The 24,635-nt window shown below is 50.3% G+C and overlaps 2 protein-coding genes across 2 annotated transcripts; one reads left to right on the top strand and one right to left on the bottom strand.

Annotated features, from left to right (window-relative positions):
- Positions 1-967: 967 nt before the first annotated feature.
- On the bottom strand, positions 968-23,987 carry LOC128718539 (E3 ubiquitin-protein ligase highwire). Its single transcript, XM_053812161.1, has 24 exons — positions 23,555-23,987; positions 22,933-23,495; positions 22,011-22,872; positions 21,694-21,918; positions 20,795-21,619; positions 19,860-20,480; positions 19,195-19,793; positions 18,514-19,002; positions 17,708-18,447; positions 17,464-17,614; positions 15,298-17,390; positions 7,934-8,165; positions 7,450-7,852; positions 7,348-7,391; positions 7,181-7,315; positions 5,929-7,030; positions 4,451-5,823; positions 4,186-4,389; positions 3,388-4,098; positions 2,627-3,318; positions 2,333-2,504; positions 1,593-2,269; positions 1,424-1,529; positions 968-1,351 (listed from the first exon to the last, which is right to left on the bottom strand). Exons 1-24 carry the CDS (start codon positions 23,985-23,987, stop codon positions 968-970), a joined length of 13,836 nt encoding a protein of 4,611 aa, XP_053668136.1.
- LOC128710366 (uncharacterized) lies at positions 13,216-15,033 on the top strand. The gene is made up of 4 exons (XM_053805419.1): positions 13,216-13,476; positions 13,631-14,237; positions 14,303-14,437; positions 14,510-15,033. Exons 1-4 carry the CDS (start codon positions 13,216-13,218, stop codon positions 15,031-15,033), a joined length of 1,527 nt encoding a protein of 508 aa, XP_053661394.1.
- Positions 23,988-24,635: the final 648 nt, after the last annotated feature.

Here is a 24,635-nt window from a genome sequence, read left to right as displayed (position 1 = left end):
TGTATAAATAGTAGCTATGGCGAGAGGACATTGTAAGCCTGTTAGTAACTTGACGTATAAGTGTGCCTAACCAATTGGTGTAATGATCAACAATGTGATACAATTAATGAGGACACAAATACATACCACAAATACAACCGTAGAACTGTGAACCAATTGCAAAAGAGAGATATTATTGAGAAAAAAACAGCATCAACTACATCAGTATTAGCACAATTGACTAGCAAATTTGTTTTATTGAAATAATCGTATCTTTTTCCTCCAATATCATCAGGAATTAATGTATAATAATGATCAGCATAATCTTTTTCAAAATACACACTAATGGAATGTCTTAAGCGAGAGAGATTATTTGTTTAATTCAATTTGTATGGATGGATTTTATCTACGACCGGCTGAGGTCACTAAAGGTTAAAAAGTTAACTTAAAATTGACTAGACAGATTCTTTGGTAAGGAACGGTCTTTACGCGTATTTGCAGATCTCGGGTCATTCGTAATATCAGTGCATCTTTTAAGTTTATAAATTAAGCAATAATTTAGCCTCTTAAGTTTCATAACACAATTTATGACGCTAATACAAAATGGACGAACTAGCGTGAAAGGAATGCGGCAGTTATAACATTACTTGTTCACATAATCGGTTACTTAAATTAGATCTAGAAATTATCAAACTTTTGGTAGAATGTAGATTCTTTGTAACCTTGAGCAGGTTAATTTTTATAAAATGCTTTTACTTACGATATTTACCGGTCAATTTTGAATTCTTCGCCAGTTCTTCACCACTCAGTATCCTAGCTAAACCGTTTGGGTTCGTCATTTGGTTGTTATCCTAAATATTTGTCCATTAGACTTTCTAGCCAAATAGAGTAAAGTGTCATGGTGCAGTGCAGTAGCATTTGGTAATTTGGTCGTCGACAAATTGTACACTTAAGCACATACCTTTACCGATCCCGAGCGCGAGTTCGTTCAGAACGTTTGCGCATTGCGACAAATTCCACAACCCAACGCAAACTCTTCGCCCGTGGGTGGGTGTACGACGTGCAGTGGACATTCTTCACCGGTCAGCTGTGTTGCTTTGGGACCGGCCGGGCAACGCGGTAACTTTCCCTTCGGTAGGTTGGTCAAACGCTGAAAATCATCATGGCACGTGTCGCAAAAGTGCGTTGTGCCGAAGCAGAAAAACACAGCCACCGAGCAGCAGTATCGGCACTTATACTCAAGAAAGTCCATACCGTGCTTGGGACACATCTTTGCCTTCGATACATCGCTGCAACCGCCACACACCAGTTCCTGAGGGTTGAAGTTTTCACCCAGCTCGGCATCGCAACGTGCTTCACCTCCGTAGTAAGCCTGCGACGGAAGATTACAATATGATAGTAACAGGTACGCACATAAAATAACGTTAAACTCTTTCGATTTTACCTTTCCACACTGGCTGCAAACGTAATATGCGTATCGTTCCATCGCGTAACGAGTAGGATCTGTTCCATCGGCTGTTACCGCTTTGGCTAAACCTTCATATTCCAGCCTAAAGTAATAATAATTTGATCCATGAGCATAAGAACGCAAATAACACCAGCACAATACTTACCTCATCAGTGCCTTTCGTTTTACATCCTGTCGCAAAGCGACGATTGGTGCCAAAAATGGTTCCAACGATGGATGCTCAATGTCTACCTTACAGATGGGGCACTGGGCAAAGCCAAAGCTTATCCGCGGACCGTTCCAGCGGCGCATTAGAACGGTTTTGCAGCAATGGTAGTGAAACACGTGACCGCAGCGCAGCTGTATGGACGGTGCCGTACCGAGTGTTTCCGTGAAGCAGATCATGCACATGTCCTCACCGTCCTGGGTCAGACGGGGCTGCATACTCGCCCCGTACTGACCCGAATCTCCCTCGGACTGGCAGTTCGGCACCAGGCACGGTAAGCATTGACCTTCGTTGATAATGCCACCGCACGCGTGCCCACAGCGCGGATGCACCTTGGTGCAGGACACCGCACCGTACTCCTGGCACTGGGCATCGGGACAGATGTTGCCCAGTGCCAGCAGACCGCTGCTACCCGTAGCACCACAGAAACGACACACGCCAACACCGGTGGCCGTGACCGGTACGGTGCTGCAGCCTGCGCTCGGATCGTGCCCACGAAACTCGAGCATGCCCTTGAGCGTGCGCGAATCTACCACCGCCCACAACCAGTAGAGTTTGGCCCGTCCGCAGCTTTCGTGCAGTTCGACACGGATCGCGTCTTGTTCCTCTTTGCAAACCTACAACCGAAAAAAGGACGGACATTAGGACGCCGTATGATCGCTAAAAGACTTCCAACTTACCGCACGATGATGGTTTCTAGTGCGCCGGTTAAGATGCAATACACGGTCACAATCAGCACACAGTGAGCCACACAGGGCACAGTTGAGGACGGCATATGTAACCTCATCGTCGTGGTTGCTACACAGTGGTCTGTTTGATTCCGATTGTCGATGCCATTGGTTGGAAGACAGTCTGCAATAAAGGAAAAAAAATCAAATTAGCATGAAAAGGAAGTGCCATATACTTCACCCTGCTGTTATCAATTGTGCTATAAATTTGGCATGAATTATAGCATGATTTCACGCAAAACGTACCGATCTATCTGTTCTCGATCTATTACACAGAGTGCTGCTAACGCTAACCACAGTGTGGCGGTACAGATACACGTATCCGCACTACGACGATACTCCTCTTCCAGTTGGGTCACATTCAGCAGACAGCTAGCTACAGCTGACCGGCATGCTGTTGCCCACCGTTCAGACAGCTTACCACTGGCCATGTCGCGCACCAGCGCTATAATACTCTCGGCCTGTTTGGCTGCGATAGAACCTCGCAGATACCAACGGTGGCGCTGCAGTCGACTAACGCTTCCAGTGCCCGTGGTAAGGATCTGCGACGAGGACGATGTTACGCTTGCCAAACTAACGACAGTGGTAGCAAGTGACGAGGGTGGAACGCTCTGTTGGGACGGTTGCTGGTGCTGTCCGTTCGATCCATTCTTTACTTTCACCTGCACCTGCAGTGATTTTGCTATTAACGCTAGCAGCACATCTAGTAAGGCTTCGGAGTCTGTATCCACGGAATGTTGATTAGGAACGCTACTGTCCGTAGTGTTGTGAGGAACGTTGTCTGACGGAAGCTCCGGTAGTATACGGCGAATGAGCGCCGTCACTTGACGCTGGACACGATCACTTCCTGTATGGGCAAGTGACAGCAAATCCTTGAGCAGATGATGCTGTTGCGAAAGATACGTACGCCCAACAGAACTTCCGGAAAGGGCCAGCACCTTCGAAGAAGATAGAATCGAGTGTTAATTGTCGGAGTCTTATTGTTGAGCAGGCTACTCCTCACTTACCATGCTAAGCATCTCGAAGCAGTACGCATCGTTGTATGTTGTAGGGATGTTGACCTCTCCATTTAGCAGCAGTTCCCATGCATCTCGCGCCTTCACCGTTTCGCGTTCAATTGCCTGCACCACGTGCACAATGATTTGCTTCTGAAGATGGCTGAGCTTGCGTCGGCTAAACAGAATGCCCACTGCATGCTCACGAAGATCGTGTATGGATTCCGACAGGGATGGAAGCGGAGAGAGTTCCGTACTGCAAACTTCACCTGAACCACTATTGACGTTAGCGCCACTACCGTTACTAACTCCATTACCAGAATTGCCGATAAGTGTAGAAGTTTCCTCCAGCAGCTTGCCAAACACCTGACCAGTTAGCAGACGGAACACGCGAAGTGTTTCCTGCTCACACAGGCGTGACTGAACCTGACGTGGTGTAGGAAGCGAAGACGCACTTGGAACGGACGAGGATGCAGGGTTGCCTGACCGAGTGCCATAAAGCTTCACCTGGCGGATACGCAACGTTGCATCGGGGCCCCGAATTTCGAGACGGTAATGTCCACTGGTTGGAGTGCTCGTGGTTGTGCTTGCAGATATTGGAACCGTTTGCCAAGCACAGGCAGCCGGATCGATCTCTATCGTGCGTAATAATGATAGTTCACCTGTACCTGTCACACTATTTAAATGCGACCCACCGTAAAGCAAGAGCGATGTCACTTTGCACTGAAATTAGCGAATTAAATTAGATTAGCTTTACAAATATCCTAAACTCTCGAATATATAATTTTGTTAGGATGGCTTCACACATACCGCAACATCTCTACTGTTGTCCACATGCACAGCAATCAGTGATAACTGACAACCAGCTCCCGGCGCGGAAGAACCTGCTCGACCACCCGGAATGAGTTCGATCGTCTTTGGTTTGCCACGATCCTCTTCATCACTTTCCCAAAATGTTTCCGTTGAGTTGTCCAGCAATGCCTGAGCGAGTGCTGGACGAGACGAAACGGTAAGCTGAAAGTGGAATGCATATTACAGTTTCGTGATATTGCGTTGCTGACTTCACGCCAATTACCTCATACAGATCGGTAACGTCTTGAAATAGCGTTACTTCGATCGGTGCCTCGTCGGTGACGCCTAGCAGGTGATCACGCACTGACTGTGTCTCCAGCGCACGTTCCTCCTCTTCCTCCGATTTCGAGAGGATGCGCGAAATGTTGCCAAACACATTCACACGATGCAAAAACTGATGATCGGATGGTACAAACCGCAAACCGAAACACTGCACAGCCATGCGCTGTAGAGGTGATCCGAGTGGAAAGTGCAACGTCAACTCAGACACAGTTGATAGGAAGGCGTGAAGTGCCCGCGAAATTCCACGCCCTAGATGGCCTTCGCAGCTGGATGCGGGGTGTTCTAGACCAAGCTCCGAATCCGCATCAGCAGGATCGACATCCAGATCGCTGGTGGTGAGAGCTGACACAAACCACCACATAACATCATGCAGTCCGATCGGTTCCGTGAGTTGCCGCAGCAGCCAGTTAAACCCTTGCAAACTGTACCGGTGGCAGAGCGAACGACGCAACTGCCTTATCAACAATCGACGCAAACGTTCCAGATTGTGACGCTCCAAAATGAACACCATCGCTGGTCGTCCAAGAAGACCCGCTTGGGTACCATTACTGCTCGCTTCTCCCGCAGCACCACCACCGATGGGCACACCAACATCCAACGGTACTAACCGGCGCAGATTCTCGGAAGGATGGTTCAAAAGATTAGCATCAGAGCGCTCATCTTCACGACGCTGTCGACGTCGCAGTACCACCGAAGGTCCAGCACCTTGACCCATCGATACACTACGATGAAACTTTCCACCCGACAGTGGCAGAAAGCTTCCCGGAGCACCATCGTTGGGAAAGCGGGCCGCTGTCTGATGTGACGATTCAGAGTCCACAAACGTTCCCAGACAAGCCGGTCGATCCGGGGGTGCTGGCCATTCCGATGCGTCCGTTACCTCGGTGAGAGATGCTTCACTGCTGCCCGTTGTGCTTGTACTGCAGGCGGATGACTCTACCGGGGCCAGATCCAGCAGGAAGAAGGCATTTTCCTTCATCATTGCAAACAGTTCCGAAGGTAGTGTCGAACGGGGCGGTTCATTTCTTCTGTCCGCAGCTGCCGACAGAGCTGTTTGGGGACCGACGGGAAGTGGTACCGGTGTGGTTCCCTCGTATCGTTTCCGACATCCTTCACACAGCAGATACCAACTCGAGACACCATGTCCGCCGTCTCCACAATCTCCGGCCCAACCTTCACAATACACTCCGTTTGAATTGTAACCCTGACCACCGGCAGGACGTCCACAACCCGGGTGGGCTAATCGCATGTGATACGTTACGGGAATTGAGTGGAGTACCGTACGGCACAGCTCACAGTAACTACCGTCCGGAACTGATCCACCATTAGGTGGAGCCGTTGTTGTTGCAGTTGCAGGGGCCGTTCCCGTTGTCGTTGCAGCTAGCGTTAGTCCACTCTTACTAGCCGCTATCGAACCACCACTTGCAGGTGGGATGGCAGTTCCCGTATTGGACACTGGTGCTGGCAGTGGACCACACTCTTTCCCACCATGACCATCATCATTCCGCTTGTCGTTTGAGTTCGTCTCGACAAGCTGCACAAAGTTCGAACCCAACTGATCCCAAAGGTGGACCAAACAACGCAACGCTACCGGTGGTACTGGATTTGATACGATCGTTGACGAGGGTCCTCCCCCATCGAGGGCAACGAATCCAGCACCGATGCCACGATGTCTACGGTTCATAATGCATCGATTACCGCTCCGCTCCAGTGCGTCCAGCGTGGCATTAGAGAACTCCACCGAGTGACGCTGGAGTACCTTCTGTTCGCGGGTTAATACGGCAGGAATCGGTAACTCACCCGCCTGATTGCCAACTCCAATCGGCGCTCCACCAATTCCAATTCCGGCCGTCTTCGAAATGGTTGGATGAAACTTCAGGAAAGAGGCACAGGCCATCGCATCGTGCACAAGCCCTTCGTGCCACAAGAATGCCGCAAACACGGCACGTAGCGTTTCCGCCACGGATGGCGAAAGGGCACGCTTTGGAAGATGTTGGTGAAAGGATTGCTGCTGCAAGTCTTGCTGCTGCGTCTGTCCGTGAGGAACATTAGGCTGTTGTTGCTGCTGCTGCTGCTGCTGCTGGGTAGGACTAGCTGAAGGATGATGTGGCGACTTTGTTTGACCGGTGGTTTCGTCCATAAACGAACCCTCGGTCCCGGATCGATGGAACCATTTCTGCAGTGCCTTGGCTCCTCCGCCAACAACTTCGGACAGTGCGGCGGTTGCGGCTTTACGGAAATCTCCATAGTTGATGGTGTTTTCGTTCTCTTCGCCGTCGCCCTCGCAGTCGTCCGCCTCAATGTCCTCTACGGTGTCGGCGACTAAGGGTTCCTCCTTGGCAGTAGTATGCTCCAGCAGTACTTTCGTCGAGCAAGTGTCCACAATTGGATGGAGGAGCGTTTTTCCCAGATGTTGGTTGTACTGTAGACACCATGCCTCAACCGGGAACCAAGATGCTGGGCAGTGCTCACGTATAGATTCCGCAGTCAAACGCACCCAAACGCCGTCATCGTTTTCGAGCTGTAAAGTTAATAATTATTGATCATTCTAGCTAACTATAGGCAGATTCTTTGCAAAATAAACTAAAGATCCTAAATCAAACGTTAACGTTAACTGAAATAATTTTTGAGGAATTATGCGACATTTAATTTGTTGAAAAAAAAAACGTACCTCATCACCGTATGCGACGATACCATTCGGGCGTACCACACCGATCTGCTCTGATTGTAATGTCGGATGCAAACGCACGCGTAAGCCAGCCGAATTCTTGGCCAAGAATTTACGCAACTTCGTCGGTGGGTGCACCTTCTTCAGCCCTTGTCCACCGCCCGCCATACCCTTCTCGCCGCAATGCATCTTGGGCAGTCCACCGGATGCACCGCTTCCGCCGGCACACGTGCCACCAACACTGCCGGCACCCCCTCCCCCACCACCACCACCAGCGTCAATTACCTCCAGGCGGTAAATTTCCTCTTCGTCCTCCACCACCACCGGTACGCCGTCGATCTGGAGCGTGAGTTCGTACGCACCCGCAACCATCGGCGTCCACACGAAGCCGTACTTATTTTTACCCAAATCATTGGCCGTCAAGATTTCCGTGGTCGCGGCAGTGGTGATGCTGGCGCTGCTTACGTTCGCCGCGTACAGCCGCAACTCTTCGAACGAATAGCCGTGATACGGGCGCATGGCGCTGATTGCCTGCAGACAGCTCTTTTCCTTCTCTTTGTACGTAGGCTCGTACGGTACGGACGGTGGCGTGGCGGTGGTCGGTGTTCCGGGCGACACTTTCGGTGTGATTGCGTTAACTGATGTATCGCGTCGAAGGGATGCCTTTACTTCAATCTGGGCAGTGGGAAATTATATTTTAAATTATAATTGGGTTTTAGAAAAAGTTTTATATAATGCTCACTATCCGTTCCTTACCTTTATGCCGGGCACGAAAATCTCTTCCCCGTATTGATCGCGAGTTTCCAGCCGGAAGTGTGATGGCCAACCCGCTCGCAGTGGTGGCGTTTGGGGTGAAATAATTTTTATCTCACACCGGCTAGGGTCCAGCCGGGATTCCGGCTGTAACCAAGCGGCCAAACGTGCCCCAGGCGATCCTGCCGCCACGTATATGAAGTCACGCAGGAACTGTTTTTCATAATTCTTTTCGCTGCAAAACATAAAGATCATTTTTATTTAAACAACATCATGGACACATAAATATTAAGAGATTAATTTTGAAATATAAAATTATGACCACGCTGGACCCATTGTGAGCATTCTCACCCCTCCATATTCAAGAGCAATCTGCGCACGCAACACCATCTCCTTTGTTTGGTTCGTTGACGGCATACACACTCAGTTTGACACAGTGTGTGTGTGTGTGTGCGAGGGTGCACCGTCGATCGAGCAAGTGCTACTGCGGCAGTACGCAACGCACACAGCACCACTACGCACGTACCCGTTCTATAGTGGAGTGGGTGCGGCCTCTTCGTCTGGCCCATTCAACATATCGCAGTTCAACCATTCAACGCGTACGTACAGGACCGATCGCGATGCACCTGCCAAAGTGTACCACCGTTTAGTGTGATAAAGTGGCCATTATTGTGCGTGCATCTAATAGCGGTACAGATTGAATCTCCAGCTCCAATTGTCGTCCGGATAAGAATCACGCACACACTTCTTCACACACTCTCTCACTCTCTCTCACGGTCGATTGCAACACATTGGCATTCATCATCATCTTAATGTTTTGTTTTTTCTTGCGCTTGCTAGGCCAATACGGTTTTGTTTTGGTGTTCGGTGCGCGCGTGTGAGAAAATGTCAGAGGCTGCTAGATACGCAGCAGCCGTTCGCACACGAGTGAAACAGATCGGAACGGAAGGGCTTGTGTGAAACCCAGCGGGAAGTAGAACTGTGCAGAACCTGTTTTGTGTCACTTATTTCCATTGCTCATGGTTGATTAGATGCTGGGCCAGCAAAACAGTGTGATTAGACGTTAATTGGTTGTAAAGTGATAGGTGGTTTACAAAGCAAGCGACGGTCAAATCGCAGCATGCCACCACAATTAAGCTGGATCCGATTTTAGGGCCCAGAATCGTTTCGCTTCAGAGTGTGTTTTTTTAATGAAAAGCGGTGCATAATTATGGTGTAAAGTGAATGTTGCGTAAAGCTGAAATGAAATCTCGACATTAGCAGTAGTGTTGAGGAGTAGTGGCCAGAAAGTCCAACACATTACGGAATGCCGTCCGTTTATTTGTATTGTTAATTTTTACGACTTTTTGAAAAAGGAGTGTTTGAACAAACACGCAAACACACGCACAATTTCCTCTCCACAAAAAGAAAACACAACGTCCAACAATTATCGCTTAAAATCGTTTGCCAATGCTTTACACTCGCCTGCTGCATGATTCATCGGTACTCGGAAAACTAATCTTTCGCATCTCTCGCACGGCGTGAATGTGCGATTAGGCCATCTTTTGACGCCTAAGCAAATCAATCAACAAAGCTATACCCGCAGTGCACTCCATCGCAAAATGTGACACAAATCAGCAGACGATCGATCGGTCAAACGGTGCCATCAGTGATCAAATCTAGTTTACAAAAACAAGCGATATGGAACCGTGTTGGTCAGTTGGCGCAGTTTGGATGCTGATAGTAGCGATAGCAACCGTCCTCCAGTATACCGCGGCCGCCGGTGTACCGTCCATCTGTTCCTACCTATGTACTTGTACGAACCAAAACTTCGCCACCGTCGACTGTGCGTTCGATAGCACCAACAGCAACTGGACGGATGCTGGATCTTTCGTGCTCGACGAAAAGCTTCTACTGCCCGCGAGCGCAACCGCGCTCAACATTAAGCTGATCGCGGGGGGGCAGCTCAACATACGCAGGGAGTTTTTCAAGCAAAACAACATCAACCATCTGTCAATCGATGGCAGTGAGTCACGGACCGGATCGTCCGACACGTCCGTCCAATTTCACGAAGGTGCGCTGTGCAACAATAATGGCCAGTTTCCGGAGATCTTGGTTGCAAACGTTGGCCGGCTGGTGTTGCACAGAAATATCTCATGCAGTAAGATATCACGCGGCTCGCTTTATCTAGCGCCAATTGGCCAGGGCAACCATTTGCCCACACCACACACACACACTGGGTCTGATTTATTTTCTTGCTTGCTTTGCAGGAGCACATCTGCTAAACATCACGCGCGTGAAAGATGTGCTGCTTAAGACTGAATTCCTATCGGTGGACGAAGCGGAAGTGTTCATCCAGGACGTCAGCAATCTTCACATTGAACCGAACGCATTCGGTGGTTCTACATCGTCGAGGGTATGTCAGAATCGGGACAGTAATTCTCTCAGGTTCTTTTTAAGGGAACATATATAGTTAGCATGTTCAAAAAAATGGAACTTAAATGTTTCAAAGTTTGAGGATTTAGGAATATTAAAAATACTGGCAAATACCCAAGCAACAACCCAACAGAAAACGCAAATTCTTAATGTTCAGACGAGTTTTTCTCTGAACAACGTTACTAATCTCAAAGCTTCCCCCCATAATGTCACCCCGATGTTAATTAATTTCTTTTTTCCATGCTATTTGCAGATCCAAATCTATCGTACCACTATCGAGAGTCTTCCGAAGCTTGGTGCTTCCTTTCGGCTGTTAAGTTTTAATGAGTGCAACATTAGTGAGATAGTAACGCATGCGTTCGATGCAAACGAGGTGGAGCATGTAGAGTTTGTCCGGTGTCGCCTAACGAGCCTGCGGCAACGGGCCGTCACCGAGCGATTGCTTAGCGATTCGTTCATTTTCCGCGACTGCTACATACACCGTATCGAGAAGCAGTTTGTGAATGGTAGCGGATTAAAGAATTTACTGCTAGAGGGTAACACGTAAGTAAAACGAACGATAAAAAAGCCTTCAAAAGCTTCAGTCGATTTGAATTATCTAACCCCGTTCATCGTTGCATCTTGTTGCAGGATCAATGAAATTGCTGCGGAAGCCTTTACCTTCACAAGTATTTATACGATCGTCACCGGTAACCACGTGATACGCACCGGGAAGGAATGGCTACACCCGAAAGATTGGCAGAATGTAACGATTACAGGGAATTCGTTTGGCGAATTTAATGGCATCTTGCTAAGGGATCGCAAACGGGACGGTGCGGATAAGACGAAAGCGCATTGCTACTTTGCTAACAACACCATCACCAATGCGCTGCCGGATAGTTTTACCTTTGGACAGAGTTGCCATATCAACGCCATCCATTTCGGCCGGGAGTGTGGCTGTACGTACGACAGTTGGCTGAGGGAGCTGGTAGGGCCGGTTGCGCAACGCGATAAGTTGCTATCCACGGTCACTGCAAGTGCTTCCTGTCAGGTTGAGGAAAGCTTGCGTTATTGCTTTAATCGTAGTGAAGCGCCATCGAACGATACGACTACCGGTGGCTTGGGACAGGTAAATGTCCACTACTTCCTGATGGAGTTCTGCCAAAAGGAAGGTTCAAAAAAGTGCTCTTCGTATACTAGCGACGAGGAGGGAAATCGCAAACCTCCACCACTAATACCATTCGATAAGATAGATTCATTAGCCGACAAGGACGATGATGGCTTCCTGCTCGATAAGATGCTGTGGATTTGGATAGCCCTCGCAGCACTTGCTATAATCGTGCTTATACTGTTCACCGTTTGCTTCTATCGGCGTCGTGTAAACCCAACGCGCCAAACCATGGCAACACAATCACCACTTGCAAGATCGGTCACAGTGCGTTCCGCGTCGCTCAATCGAAGTTCATTCACGTCCGCCGACCGGCGCATCATTGCTAATGCGCTCGGCTGGATCAAGCAGTCGTACGATCACAAAATTTGGTGCGAAATAAACACTCCAATGCAGCAGCTGCTAGCCCCGTCACAGAACGGTATCGAGGAGCAGGTCAAGGTGCGACTAATTGGAACCATCCTCGATAGTCTGAAGCGTCACGAAATCAGTTGCGATGAAATCGTTGCGCTGAATTTCGTACTTCTCCAGCAGCTTGGGCCACCGCCACCGGAGCTGGTCGAAAGCGTACGACCAAACAGTGATACCAATGATGAGCTGGGACACATCTACGATGAGCTGCAACTTAATCGCACACCGATGTTTGGGGGCGCTGGAACCCAAAACGTCGGATTGCTCGGTGACTATGCAGCACCGTTAGATCACGGTGGAATGACCGTTGTCCCCGAGGGCATTTACTCCGAACCCGTGCTGCACGATCAGCTGTTGTTGCAGCGAAATGGTGGTAAGTGTGCAGGATGACAGCTGCGTATTGGTTCGATCTAATCCCATTTATCTTCTCTACCAAACAGACAATCGGAACCTCATCAGTCCGTACGCGATCGGAGATGCTACGGTGCAACGGAATCCGACTGGGACGGAAGGGAACCTGCCGGATGTTATTCTGCTGCGTCGGCCGGCCGGGAACGCACCATGGAAGGCACCTAGCGAGGAGGACAATGATGATGAGGACGAGGACGAAATTGATGGTGAAGCGGAGCGCAAAACGATGCTGCGTCCAGCGGACGGTGGGGACGGTAGCACCGGTCCAACCTATGCGATATCGATGAAACAACTAAAACGGCCCCACAGGGGTAACACACCACCACCAGCAACACTACCATCGGATAGTGGTGAAGATCAACCGGACGGGACCGATGGTAACCGGTCGGAACATTCCGGCAGTAGCATGCAAACGGTTCGCATCGAAGATATGACCCTTGCAGACGATAGCAATGACCAACAACGGCAATAAAACCATCTCATGTTTTTTTCACAAAATTAGACCAAACCTTATCACCTTATCACACAAACACTCACACACAGTTTTGCACGGCATTACTGGTGAATCATATGGGAGCGTTGTGATTCTAACAGATTTCACGCGATAACGCGCTGCAGCGTGTCGTTGTTTGCATGTTATCTTATCGCAAGACCTCGACTGTACAGACGAGATATACACCGTACCCTGCACAAGTGCGCGTCTCTGTGTTTGTGTGCCAAGTGTAGCCGTTGCGGCTGAAGTGTACCATTCGAATCGCTGTTATCATAAACATCTACTCACTCGGCGTCGGCAGTTCAGAAAGAAATACCTTCAGCTATTTTCCAGCACTTTCAACACACCGCAGCACACTGTAAATGGTGCACAGATCGCGTCCGGACGTGTGTTTGTTTACCCCGCACAATGGAACGTGTTCGGTGTCGCATAGTGCTGTTGATAATACTGATCGCCATCCGATTGGCGTGCGTTTTCGGCGAACAGGAGCAGCTGGAAGAAATCGTTCACCAACCGCTGCATTGTGAGCGAATCGATAATTCACAGTGGGCCCAAACAAGTGGCAGAGATTGGGGATCGTTTCACGGCAGGATAGGGGAACGTGTGCTGCGCTGCGACTGTCACGACAGTATCCGTGTGCGGCGCGGTAACGAGCACGGCGAGCAACGGGTAAGTTATGTTTAACCTTCGGCAGTTCTATTTTGCTGAGGTGTCAAAAAAACAACATATTCAGCGGTTATGGTGGCACACCACAGCTCACCCGCGTGTTGGTTCGGGGTAGCGTTCGCGTCTTTATGAATCATGTTTTCTGTTGCGTCATCAGCCTAACTTGCGAAATCCTGCCTTCATCCTGCCACCGTTCGAGGCAACCACCGTGGCCACCGATATTCTGATCGTAAACTGCGAGCAACTTCTCGTACCGGCCGGTACGTTCCGTGCGATCCGTGCCGGTTTCTTACCAAGAACGATACGGTTCGTCAACATCGAACAGTTGACGCTGGAGTCGTTTGCGTTTGAAAGTGGTAGTTCTGCAAGTGGGCAACAGATTGTCAATCCACACGATCCGCATCCAGTATTCGGACCAATCACGCTCAGCATTGAGCGCTGCCAGTTGGACGAACTTCCGGCCAATGTTTTCCACGGTGCGGCGTTACGTTCGGTGCTGTTCAGTGGTTCTCAGGTGGGGATAATTCGATCGCTAGCCATCAGTACACGCTTCCAGCAGTTCATCTTCTCCGACACCGTGATTGGGCAATTCGCCAGGCACGCATTCAAGCGAGCTCAGATGGAGCAGTTGCATTTGCACAATGTAACCATGACTGGGGCTTGGTCCTCTCAAGCCTGGCAAGGACTCATCGTAAGCAATGCGATACAGATAAGAGACTGCACCTTTCTGCAAACCATTCATCCAGCCGCTGTTACAGAGAGCAGTAAGCAGTACATCAGGAAGAGGATATTACGTAAACATTACTTGGACTATCATTGACCATTTCAGGTGCTGATGAATTGCTATTGCAACGAAATAGCTTCAACGAGTCTATAGCTGACGAGGCTTTCCAGTTGGAAATTAAAAATCGCATACGAGTGATCGATAACACCTTCGGCCTGGTATCGTCAAACCTTTTCAGAGGTACTTTTTCTCCCCTTAGATCCGATACGAATGTTTTTACAAAAGCTCCCGTTTCAACGGCCTCCATTGCAGGTGTCAGGATATCGAACGACTCAGCATGGAATGCACAACCGAACATTCTACTGGAGCGCAATCGCATCGACACATTTACCGCTGCCAACGATGCGCACACTTTTCTTATCTTTCCACGTAATTTCACCGTAAGTCTGGAAGGGTTCCGCATCGCTCAGCTTGCAACATGCGACAGCACCAACATATCATTCCCGGCGTGGCAAGAAATCTATTTCCTGCAACCGTTCGCAACGACATCACGCGACGATCCAGAATCGTACATCTCCGTAGAACAATTCCGCGCCCGGGAGGGTTGTGATTCGGAAGGACCAGATATGGTGTTGGTGATCGTGTTGGCTACCCTGCTGGGTGTCACCATACTCGGTGCCATCATTGGTGGTCTCTTGTGCTGGAGACACTATCGTAAGAAACAGCGGATGTTGCTACTGGAGCAAAACTTAGTGCAACCCGTCCCGAGAACCTACCGTGAAACACAGATACTGCTGAAGCTCGAAACGGTCGGTACACTGAAGACGGATTTTTAAGAGTTATGACACTCATCCAAACAAGTGATATAAGATTATTGCCCAGATAGTTCGAATATGCGCGGTACGACTTCTTAGATTGAATATCCGGCAACTTTGGATTATCAGAGAAGTGTTATCGAGGATAGCCTATAACTACTAGAACTACTACAACTGAGGCTATTGAGTCACTTATATATAAACCATAAGTTAACATATCGAACCAAGGACACCCCACAAATGTGAAACTACCAAAAACTAAGCTTATATATCAAGTATACTCACAGCACCGGAAGATGGCAGTCGAGAGCATTGCGAATAGCCAGCATGGCGTCCGGTACCATCAGTCCTTTGGCAAGCAGTGTAGTTCCGTACCGTTCCAGTGTGGCTGCTTCTGGTTCGGTGAGTCTATCGTCCGGATCGTCGTCAAAGCGCAACTCTTTCCTCAACAAATTGCGTGCACAACGGCCACCGAGATGTGCCAGCTCATGTTCCAGCGCGATCAGAGTACCTCCGGCCGTTCCACTAGCACCTTCCACAATAGCGTGATGCGCGTCAACGTGTTCACCTGCCGGGACCTGATCTGCATTTTCATACCCAATCACCAGACATTTGAATCCGTACGACTGTTGTTTGGGTTCGTTGACGTACGTCGAACAGGACTCGAGCGAAATTTCTACCTCACGCCCAGGCAACACCATAGCACGGCCCGGACCACCATAACCCCAGCGGGAGGGAGTATTATACATCCGTACCGTGCACCAATCATCTAAAGCGTCCTTTTCATTGCCGGTATTGCCACGATCACCACGCCGATTGGGAATTTTCACCTTAACTCGATCCTCTTCTTGCACCGTACCGCACTGCGCATCGAAGGTGAGACACATCCAGCGCACCGTTGCCGGAAATCGTACACGGTACGCGGTTAGGCTTGCCGTTTTATACGGATGATCACTTTCCAGGATGCAGTAGTGTGGGCTGGTCGTATTCATGCTGGTAGCCGATGAGGTGATCGTCGTTGTAGCATTCGCACCACTGTTCGTCATGTGAGTGAAGCACTTGCCGACGTGTCTTTGACGACGCAGTTCGTTCAGCGCCGTTATGGGTGGTAGAATGTCCTGCACCATGGACAGTACCTCTACGGAAACTTTCAAATCCATTCGAATGCAACGTTCCAGCTGGGCCAGCGTTAGGGGTAGCAAATACCGAAACAGACAGTTCACCACCGACGGTGAGCGTGTTGTGCGCGATCGGAACAGATCCCACACGGTTCGTTTGCGAATTGGAACCGCTAGTACCATGGCAGCGCCAGCCGGTAGCTCCATTTCATTTCCGTTGGCCGCCGACATTCCAACACCACTTCCCGCGGCACTTCCACTGGCTCCTCCGCTGCCTCCCCCTCCGGCACTACCACCACTAACTATTCCACCAACCGTTGCCTCAGAGGCGGAATCAATTTCATATGGATCATAAGGAGTGCCAGCGGAAATTCCCGATCCAGCATTACCGCTGCTTCCGCGCAGCGTTTCCAGCAGTCCTTTTGGGAGCACTTTACCGATCGTACGTCTTGTACGTTCGATGGTCGTTGCTGCCGCATTCGAGGAGATCACACCGACCAACCCGGTAGAGCCTACGTCCAAATGTTCCTCGATCGGAGTTATGTTATGCTCTGAGTCAATGGCTACACCGCCACCCACAACTCCACCGGCACCTCCACTGCCGATCACACCGCCAGCACCACCAATACCAACCACTCCGGACGATGCAGAAGATGAGGGCGTTGAGGATGTTTCCGACGAAGATGGTGCACGCATTCCCGGCGAGGCAGAAGTCCACAGCGCAAGCTCATGGGCTACGGTGAGCAGTTCGCGACACCGGCCTACAATAGCTCTTGCTACTTCCAGCGCAAGATCACGCGCCTGTGTTCGGCAGTTACCCAATTCGCGGCCAATGCCAATGTTCATCCCACCATGCGGAAATCCTGAAGAACCTCCAGCTGGAGTGCAGTAGTACAGTATGGCCGGTATTTGTCCACGGGACGGTGTTGTACCGTTGAAGCTTAAATCGCACGGATAGAAGCGGAATGTTACTGTGCCGCATGGTCCACGAAGCGATGATTGCCCGCAATCCCCGGAAAGAGTCCTCGCACCCTGGCTGCATAGACGTAGTGCGTAACGATGGTTTTCCTTCAGTAGCACGGCTCGATTGAAGCGCAGTTCGGCCATGTGTTGTCTTACGGCCGTTTGATCGTACGATCCCACGATCGATTCCAACACTTCCCAACGATGGGAATGAGAGTAGGTGTGTGAGTGGGTCGAGTGATGACTATCGTAGAGCAATTCCAACTGATACTCGTAGCTTCCAGATCCGGAATATACCTGCAGGTGAAAAACAGTTCCGTACCTCGTAAATCAAAATCCGACAAACTTGCGTCCTAAAACTTCTACTTACACATGCGCCCACAATCGATATGCCCGAACGATCAACGGTGAAGGCGATCGCATCAGGTCCAAAGTTCCCCGTATTCCACGTCTTGCCAAGATCAACCTTTCCGAAGCGACTGCCGGTACTAAACAGCCGATTGCTGCCACCCATCGGAGCCAACGGTGGTACCATCAGATCCGTTGTCGGTTGCTGAGTCGCTTCCTCCGGATCACCACGATCACCACGGTCCCGATCGACCGGATCACATCCGTGGTGAATAATTTCCGACAGCAGCTTGGCTAGCAGACGACACCCATTGCGGATCAGCAACCGTTCCTGGTTTTGATCGTCATCCTGACTCTCGTCCTGATCGCTATCGTCTTCCTCACCATCGCTGTCACCTTCGGTGAGCGATTCGTTGCGATACCCTCTGGACAATGGCCAACCTTTACCGACGTCTCCCTGCTCGTGCTCGTAATCATCTCGCGCAAACGTTCCCCCATCGTGACCCCCGTTTTCGGCCAAATCCGTTGCCTCATCATCATCCAGCTCGTAATCGTAGTCGACACCTTCGCTACTACGACAACTGCTAGCACTACTGGTATTGCTGTTGCTACTGCCACTGCTGCTACTACCACGACGCCGATGGCGTCCGATCCGGTCCAGCTTTCTGCGCACCGGATCCGACACGAGCTCCAGCAACAGCTCCAGCACATCTCGAAAATGCCAATCGGGCAGATGCGGAACACCAGACTGCCCTCCAGTGTCTGCGCTGTTCGACGCACCGACCGTACTTGTCATCTGCTCTATTAAACTCGCCAACAGGTCACGGTTGCGTGAGATCATAAGCGCTCCCGAGCTGGTTGACTGTGGTCGACTAGAGCCAGAACCCGTTGGAACCGGTGCAGATTGCGAGGGTGATATCAATATCGAGAAGGTAACACGAAGATTCACAGACGGTTGACAAAGTCCAGCCAAAATGGCACTCAGCAGCAGACGACCCGTGGTTCGCTCAGTCGCGCCGTTTGAGGAACCGTAGCTATACCGGTAACGGTCGACGTGTGGCTTTACACCAACATGAATTCCACCTGGATCTGTCTCACGCAACAGCAGTAGCCGTCTGCACAGTACCTCCCATTTCAATGGGGGCGTTGGATAAAATATGTCAAAGCAGCGGACAAATGTGCGGTGACATTCGGCGAGGACTTCACGTTTTGCCTTGCAAACTCGCCGTCTCATGGAACGTTCCATTGCGGGCAGCGTAACGCGATCGGCCAGGATGTCGATCAGCAGTGTGCGTATTTCGACCACTGCCATTGCCAACGACTGATGGTTTCCGGTAATTGAAGATGCCATGGGATGAACCGTTGACGAAGACATCGGTGAACAGGTGGTTTGATGTGGTGTACCGAAAGGATTCACAAACTCCGATCGTAACTGATCTTCGATGTTTGCATCGGCATCGTCCTCGGATGTTCGGGACCCGGTCGGATGATAGATCGCGTTCAAGTAACGGCGGAGCAATCGGAGACACACTCTACAGATGAACGAGAGCCGAACGATGAGCTGTAGAAAAGGAAATAAAAAGAAAAAAACCTTGAGCCCCCAGATGTCTTTGTACAGAGTAACATAAACGATAGTTCAACAGTCTGGAACAATAAAGATTCTTCGCTTTCTAAGCGCTGTGATTAAAGATACACAAATTTCTCTTAATAAAACAAGAATAATATTGCAAACTCAACCGCCAATGACACATACCTTCGCTTCCCCAATCAGACCAGCATTGTTCGTCGTCATTGGGTTGGTGGTGAAAGTCTTCGTTCCACCACCGGAACCCTTCTTTTGTTCGCCCGAAAGATTACGGAAAGCATTCCACGCCCAGCTCAACAATGCCGTTAGCGATTCGAACGTTTCACGGTTAATGCCTGTGGCGAATCGTCGCGATATGGGACACAACGCTACCACACTATCTTCCGTGCAGGAGTTACTGAGCGTGTGACTATGGGTAGTGCCACCAGCAGTGCCACCAATTCCACCACCAGCACCCGCCTTCTTGCGACGGTACTGCACACTGCCTGCGGCAACACCGTTGGTAGGACCCTTAGCCCGACCCGTCCGGAACGGGAATCGGCTTTCGCTGACGACATTCGGGGCAGGGAATCCATTGCTGGCGACATCCGCATTGCCTATATTCCAACGATTTAGCATCGGGATCGCGGGCACTTCCTCGTCAATGCTGCCAGACCCGAAGGTTGGTGTGAGCAGCACGGAACGATGCTCGGGTACGTCTTCCTCTTGCGGATCGTCATCCGGTGCAAGATCGCAAAGTTTCACCTGCCGGCCACTGCCAAATGTTGCTGAAATTTAAGGAAAAAAAAACTGTTGTATAACTGAGTTGAAGGATGTTTCGCTATACTACTTACCAGCACCACCATTTCGTGATCCTGTAAACCAATCCGATGCATTCACGTTCACATTACCATCCAGCGGTGAAGATGAGGATCCACCAGATGCGGATCCATCCAGCGTTGGTTCGAACGGTGGCCACTGACCGGTTGCACCCAGTCGCTCGGTAGCCTCCGTCAGCACATCCAAGCAGGCCAGTAAATTAAGCGCCAGCTGAAATCGTGGCACTTCACAGCCATTCCATCGCTGCGGAAGTGCTATTTCCGGACTCAACACGGTAAGTGTTTCGTGTGTTCCGTACCGCGATTGATCACCCTTCTCACAGTCCGTTTGGTACGCGTGTTGGTTCGGTTGATGTCTACGCCGCGACTTGCGGCGATACAGTTCCGACGCAATGGGGTTAAAGATCAGCATGCGCTTTCGGATCGCGTCGTAACACCACAACACATTAAACAACGGATCGAGTGTAAATGAGAAATGCCACCGATTTCTTCGATACGCTTCCTTCACGCTTACGTTTGAAGCGATCAGTTCGACACGTGCATCGAACTGGTTCATTCGATGCGCACGGCAATGTCCGGTACGGCGATCAATCGTTATTGAACCGGCCAAATGTGACTGATTGTTCGGAATAAGCACTGTGGAATATCGTAATTATCATTATTATCCGCAATGTTTTTAAAGATATTGCTTGTAAGTAGTGTTCGGTCGTGAGCAAAGAAGCTACCACAATCGCTCAGCTCAACTAACTGAGCGAACGAGCGGTTGAGCGCGTTGAGCGATAGAACACAAACAAGCTCATTGAAATTTGCACGAATGAGCGGGTTGAACGTCGAACAAATTTTCTCGCGATCTATCGCTCATCGCCGTTCATTTTAGCTACCTCGCGCTCACCGCTCACTCAACTCAACCAAATGAGCTACTTGACCCAGCACTAATTTAAGGTACTTACAAATTGTTGATCGATCCGCCGTTACGCTGTACTTTGCCAGTGCTGCTCCATTGATAAGAGATTCTTCCACCTTTATGTACGTTTGATCTCCGCTCGCCGCGATGAATGATGCACGGCGTCCCGTTCCCGGACCGAATGAATCGATCGCAACCGGCCCACAGTGCCAGAAAAAGTTTCCATCACTCACACTGTCCAGCCTACCACCCGGTGCCTCCCGACCGAGCTGTCCCTTATGATAATTGCCAAACGTGTAAACGGCGCCTCGACTCGTTAGCACCACGGAATGATTACTACCGGCAGCGACAGATACCACCGTACCAGCGCCGTTCGGAAAGCGAACTAGATGTGGCCTACCGCCGGGCGGTGCTTGAAGATCGCCGGTTCCTAGCTGCCCGTACTGATTGCTACCGAAGCTATACACTTCTCCCGCGGAAGTCAGCACCAACGAGTGATGCTGTCCACAGGCGATCTGTGTCACGATCGGTGGACGGCGCGGATCATTTCCGGAATGGGGCAAATCGACACGCTGCGGTGGTACCGGTACGATACGCGGCGTATCCGGATCGTTGGAAGAGATAGGATTGGCTGTGCCGGTGCTATTTCCCGTACCGGCGTTACCACAGTGACAGCAACATCCGCAACCGCAACCGCACTTGGCCCCAGAAGCTGCCGGTGGTTCGGCATGCGCTACTGAGGGCGTTGCGTGACAAGCGTTACATGGGGCGTTAGTTGCATTCAACGCATTCGTCTGATTCGTTGCTGTGCCGTTCGTTAACTGTCCTACATTCGCTTGGTTGTTTGTATTAGTAGTCATCAATTCATCCACTACAAACAAAAGGAAAGCGTTAAAAGAGTTTGAAAATCACAGCTAAAAACGCTTCTGGTTACACATTACTTACCATTACGTTCACGCTGAAATTTTCGACCACACTGTCCCTTATTGTTGAGGCCAAATGTGTAAAGCTGTCCCAGCGCATCCAACGCTACGCAATGGGCCTTACCGAGGGCCACCTTCCGTATCACTACATCAGTCAATCCGCCAACAACACCGTTCGGTTCACAGTAGTTAGTGTCCTTACCGTACATGATGAGTTTGCCATCTTTGGTCACAAAGGCCGATGTGCCTAGCAGAATGAAACGGAAATGGAAAAGAAAATGGAAATAGATTAAAAGGTAATAATTAAACCCCGTGATGTGTATGCCACGTTACACTCACCATTGTTACAGGCCACGAACGTGATCGTTTGCCCGTCCAGTTTGTTTAATCGCTTCGGCTTGATTGCCTTTGGTTGCCGTCGGTTTGTTTTGGCCAGTTCACCATCTTCGCCTCGCTTTGCCGTACCGGTAAAGTATACCGTTCCGTCACCGGTTAAAAGTAACCCATGGTTTGCCTCGTGACCGACCGCAACCTGCCGGAAGCAGGTGATACCCTTCGGTAATGCCGTCAGTTCATTCAGCTTCATCGAAACGGTTGCCTTCGGGGCACTCATAACACATCCTATCGCACCGGACACGTTGGCGGATGTTTTTAGACCCAGCGCAGTACCACGACCCCAGTACAGCACTTTACCATCGTCTACCAGTACCAAACCAAACTCCTTCCCACAGGAAATTGATTGTATCCCTGCACCAGTGGGGTTACTTTCCAACACAGGAGGAGCCAATCCACCCGGCGGTTGCTGATATCCACCATTATCGACTAGTTCTTCTTCAAAGGCGGCCCAACCGTACGTATGATATCGGTTTTTTGCCAACTTTAAACGCAACTCTGGACGAGTGTCGTTCTGTGTGGAGCCGCCCGAACTGGAGCTAACCATCGGAGGGTACAGCTGCTTCACGACCAGGATGTCCTCCTCCTGATCATCCAGATCGGTCGAATCGCGCACAGAGTCGGAAACGGCACCCAACCAACAGATGGCATCACCATCCGAGAACAGTTGACCGTAACGACGTTGAAATGCAGGTATCGGTGCCGTTTGCACAGTCCCTAAGGCCGTCAACGTTGTGGGATCGTACAGCTGAAACGTCCAACCATTATTGGCTGCCATCTTGTTGATACGCCCATAGTAGAGCTTGCCCTGGAAGAGATGATATTTCAATTATTACCACTTAGAATTCCGAAAATTCCCACAACCTACCCCCGAATAGCCGATCCATCCAGGCAACTCGTTCTTGGCATTGGTTATCGTGACCGCACCGTAGATGAGCCCCTCCTGCGTCCCATTGAAACCGGAACCAATCTTCAGCAAACCCTTCGCAGTGACTAGATACAAAAATTTGCCATCGGATGCAACTGCATGCACGGCGGCAGATTCTAGCGGAAGTCGGAACTCGCCGATTAAACTCCCACGCGGTACACCGCACCGAAAGTAATCCGCAATAGATGCACGGCCCGTCGCCATGGAGAAGATGGTGCGCTGCAGTTTGGCGACACTCTGCGGCATCTGGACGGAACCACCGGCGGCACTAGTGCTGGTAGACCCGTACACCGAATTCATCAGTATTGCGGACACCGAACGTACTATGCGGCCCGTATCACCCTTCGCAATGGCAAGGGAAAGCAGCGTCGAGCAGGCCAGTGATGACCAGGAGCCGTTCGCCGCCGTGGGAGCACTGTTGATGGTGGACAGTTCCAGCAGTAGATCGAACAGTGGTCCAAATACGGCATCCGGCTCGTGACGCATTCCTTCGGGATCTTGACCTAAAAATAAATTGAGATCAGTCGAACGAAACTCCAAGAGATATTCTACCAACGCTTACCCTGCAGTATGTCGTACAGCGAACGTAGCGCTTTGGTAGCGATCCGGGGTTGACTCTGGCGAGTTTCCGCTATTATCCCGTACAGGCTGTCCAAGCCCGCAAGCACTATCTGCGGCACACGCTGGTTCGCACCCGATTGTCCACTGCCGATGGATTTGGGTTCATCCAGTGCCGTATCGATTATGCGCATCGAGGCTATCGTTGGCCGTGCCGTTGTTTCCCGTTCCAGCACAATCGACCGGACAGCATGGTACACACCGAAACGGGACGCATTCGACGCTATTTCGTACCGATCCAGGTTGGGTTCCAGCAGCAGCTTCGATTTCGCGTCCTTTTTCGCCGTTGCCGCTGTGTCGCTCGTATCGGACGTCTCGGTCGAGAGGAAAATGCTGTTAAACACCGATCCATAGCGGGCTGAATCGTACAACTCCATCATCTACCGTGCGTTTGAGGTAGAATCCTTGCTGAGCTGATCACCAACAGCGCCACCGAAAACCTGCAAACACCACACACAACAATGGACAAAAACTGATTTTCACCAGGGCGTCCCTACCAGCGCCCGTAAGTGCGCTGATTTCAGGTTCCAAAATGAAGGCTGGATGTGAAAAATCGATATTTCCTCTTTACGGCTCTCCCTCTCTTCTGCACCCGCGTCCGCCGATGCAGACTTCCCCTTCTGGCCACCGTTCGGTGCGGCGTTTGTTTACCAAAAACCGATGACGGACGCCCGCGAGTCGTCCTGTTTTTTCCCCTCCATCGGTCAGCTGACGATGACAGTTGCACGCGCCCCGGAAGGTTTGTTTTGAACGGTCGCCGCGCGTATGCTTTCTTCAAACTCCCCTCTTCATATGGGGTGGGGATGGAAAAGCAAAACAGAAAGGATAAAAAACCGGCAATCGGGTTTCGTTTTTCCGACAGCACGCGTGCTTTACAGTGCGGCGAATAAATGTGTAGTAGGCTTTATCGTAATATTTTTTTCGATTCGCCTAATTTCTTGCATTTTCTACGTTATTTCATTACACAATGAAACCCTAAGATGAACAAAAATCGGACCACTTAAAAAATAACACTTTAAGCCCAC

The sequence above is a fragment of the Anopheles marshallii genome, chromosome 2 (assembly GCF_943734725.1).
Source record: "Anopheles marshallii chromosome 2, idAnoMarsDA_429_01, whole genome shotgun sequence".
In the NCBI taxonomy this organism is placed as follows: domain Eukaryota; kingdom Metazoa; phylum Arthropoda; class Insecta; order Diptera; family Culicidae; genus Anopheles; species Anopheles marshallii.
This window is presented reverse-complemented; position numbering and strand designations above follow the sequence as displayed.

What these genes read in the sequence shown, in the direction of transcription:
- LOC128710366 (XM_053805419.1), top strand. Translation starts at nt 13,216, where the DNA reads ATGGAACGTGTTCGGTGTCGCATAGTGCTGTTGATAATACTGATCGCC. An exon ending in ACGAGCACGGCGAGCAACGG is followed by an intron (nt 13,477 to 13,630) that starts GTAAGTTATGTT and finishes TTGCGTCATCAG; the next exon opens with CCTAACTTGCGAAATCCTGC. An exon ending in ATCGTCAAACCTTTTCAGAG is followed by an intron (nt 14,438 to 14,509) that starts GTACTTTTTCTC and finishes CCTCCATTGCAG; the next exon opens with GTGTCAGGATATCGAACGAC.
- LOC128718539 (XM_053812161.1), bottom strand. Translation starts at nt 23,987, where the DNA reads ATGGAGTTGTACGATTCAGCCCGCTATGGATCGGTGTTTAACAGCATT. An exon ending in GGCGGATCGATCAACAATTT is followed by an intron (nt 20,481 to 20,794) that starts GTAAGTACCTTA and finishes GATATTCCACAG; the next exon opens with TGCTTATTCCGAACAATCAG. An exon ending in ACAACAGTAGAGATGTTGCG is followed by an intron (nt 4,099 to 4,185) that starts GTATGTGTGAAG and finishes CGCTAATTTCAG; the next exon opens with TGCAAAGTGACATCGCTCTT.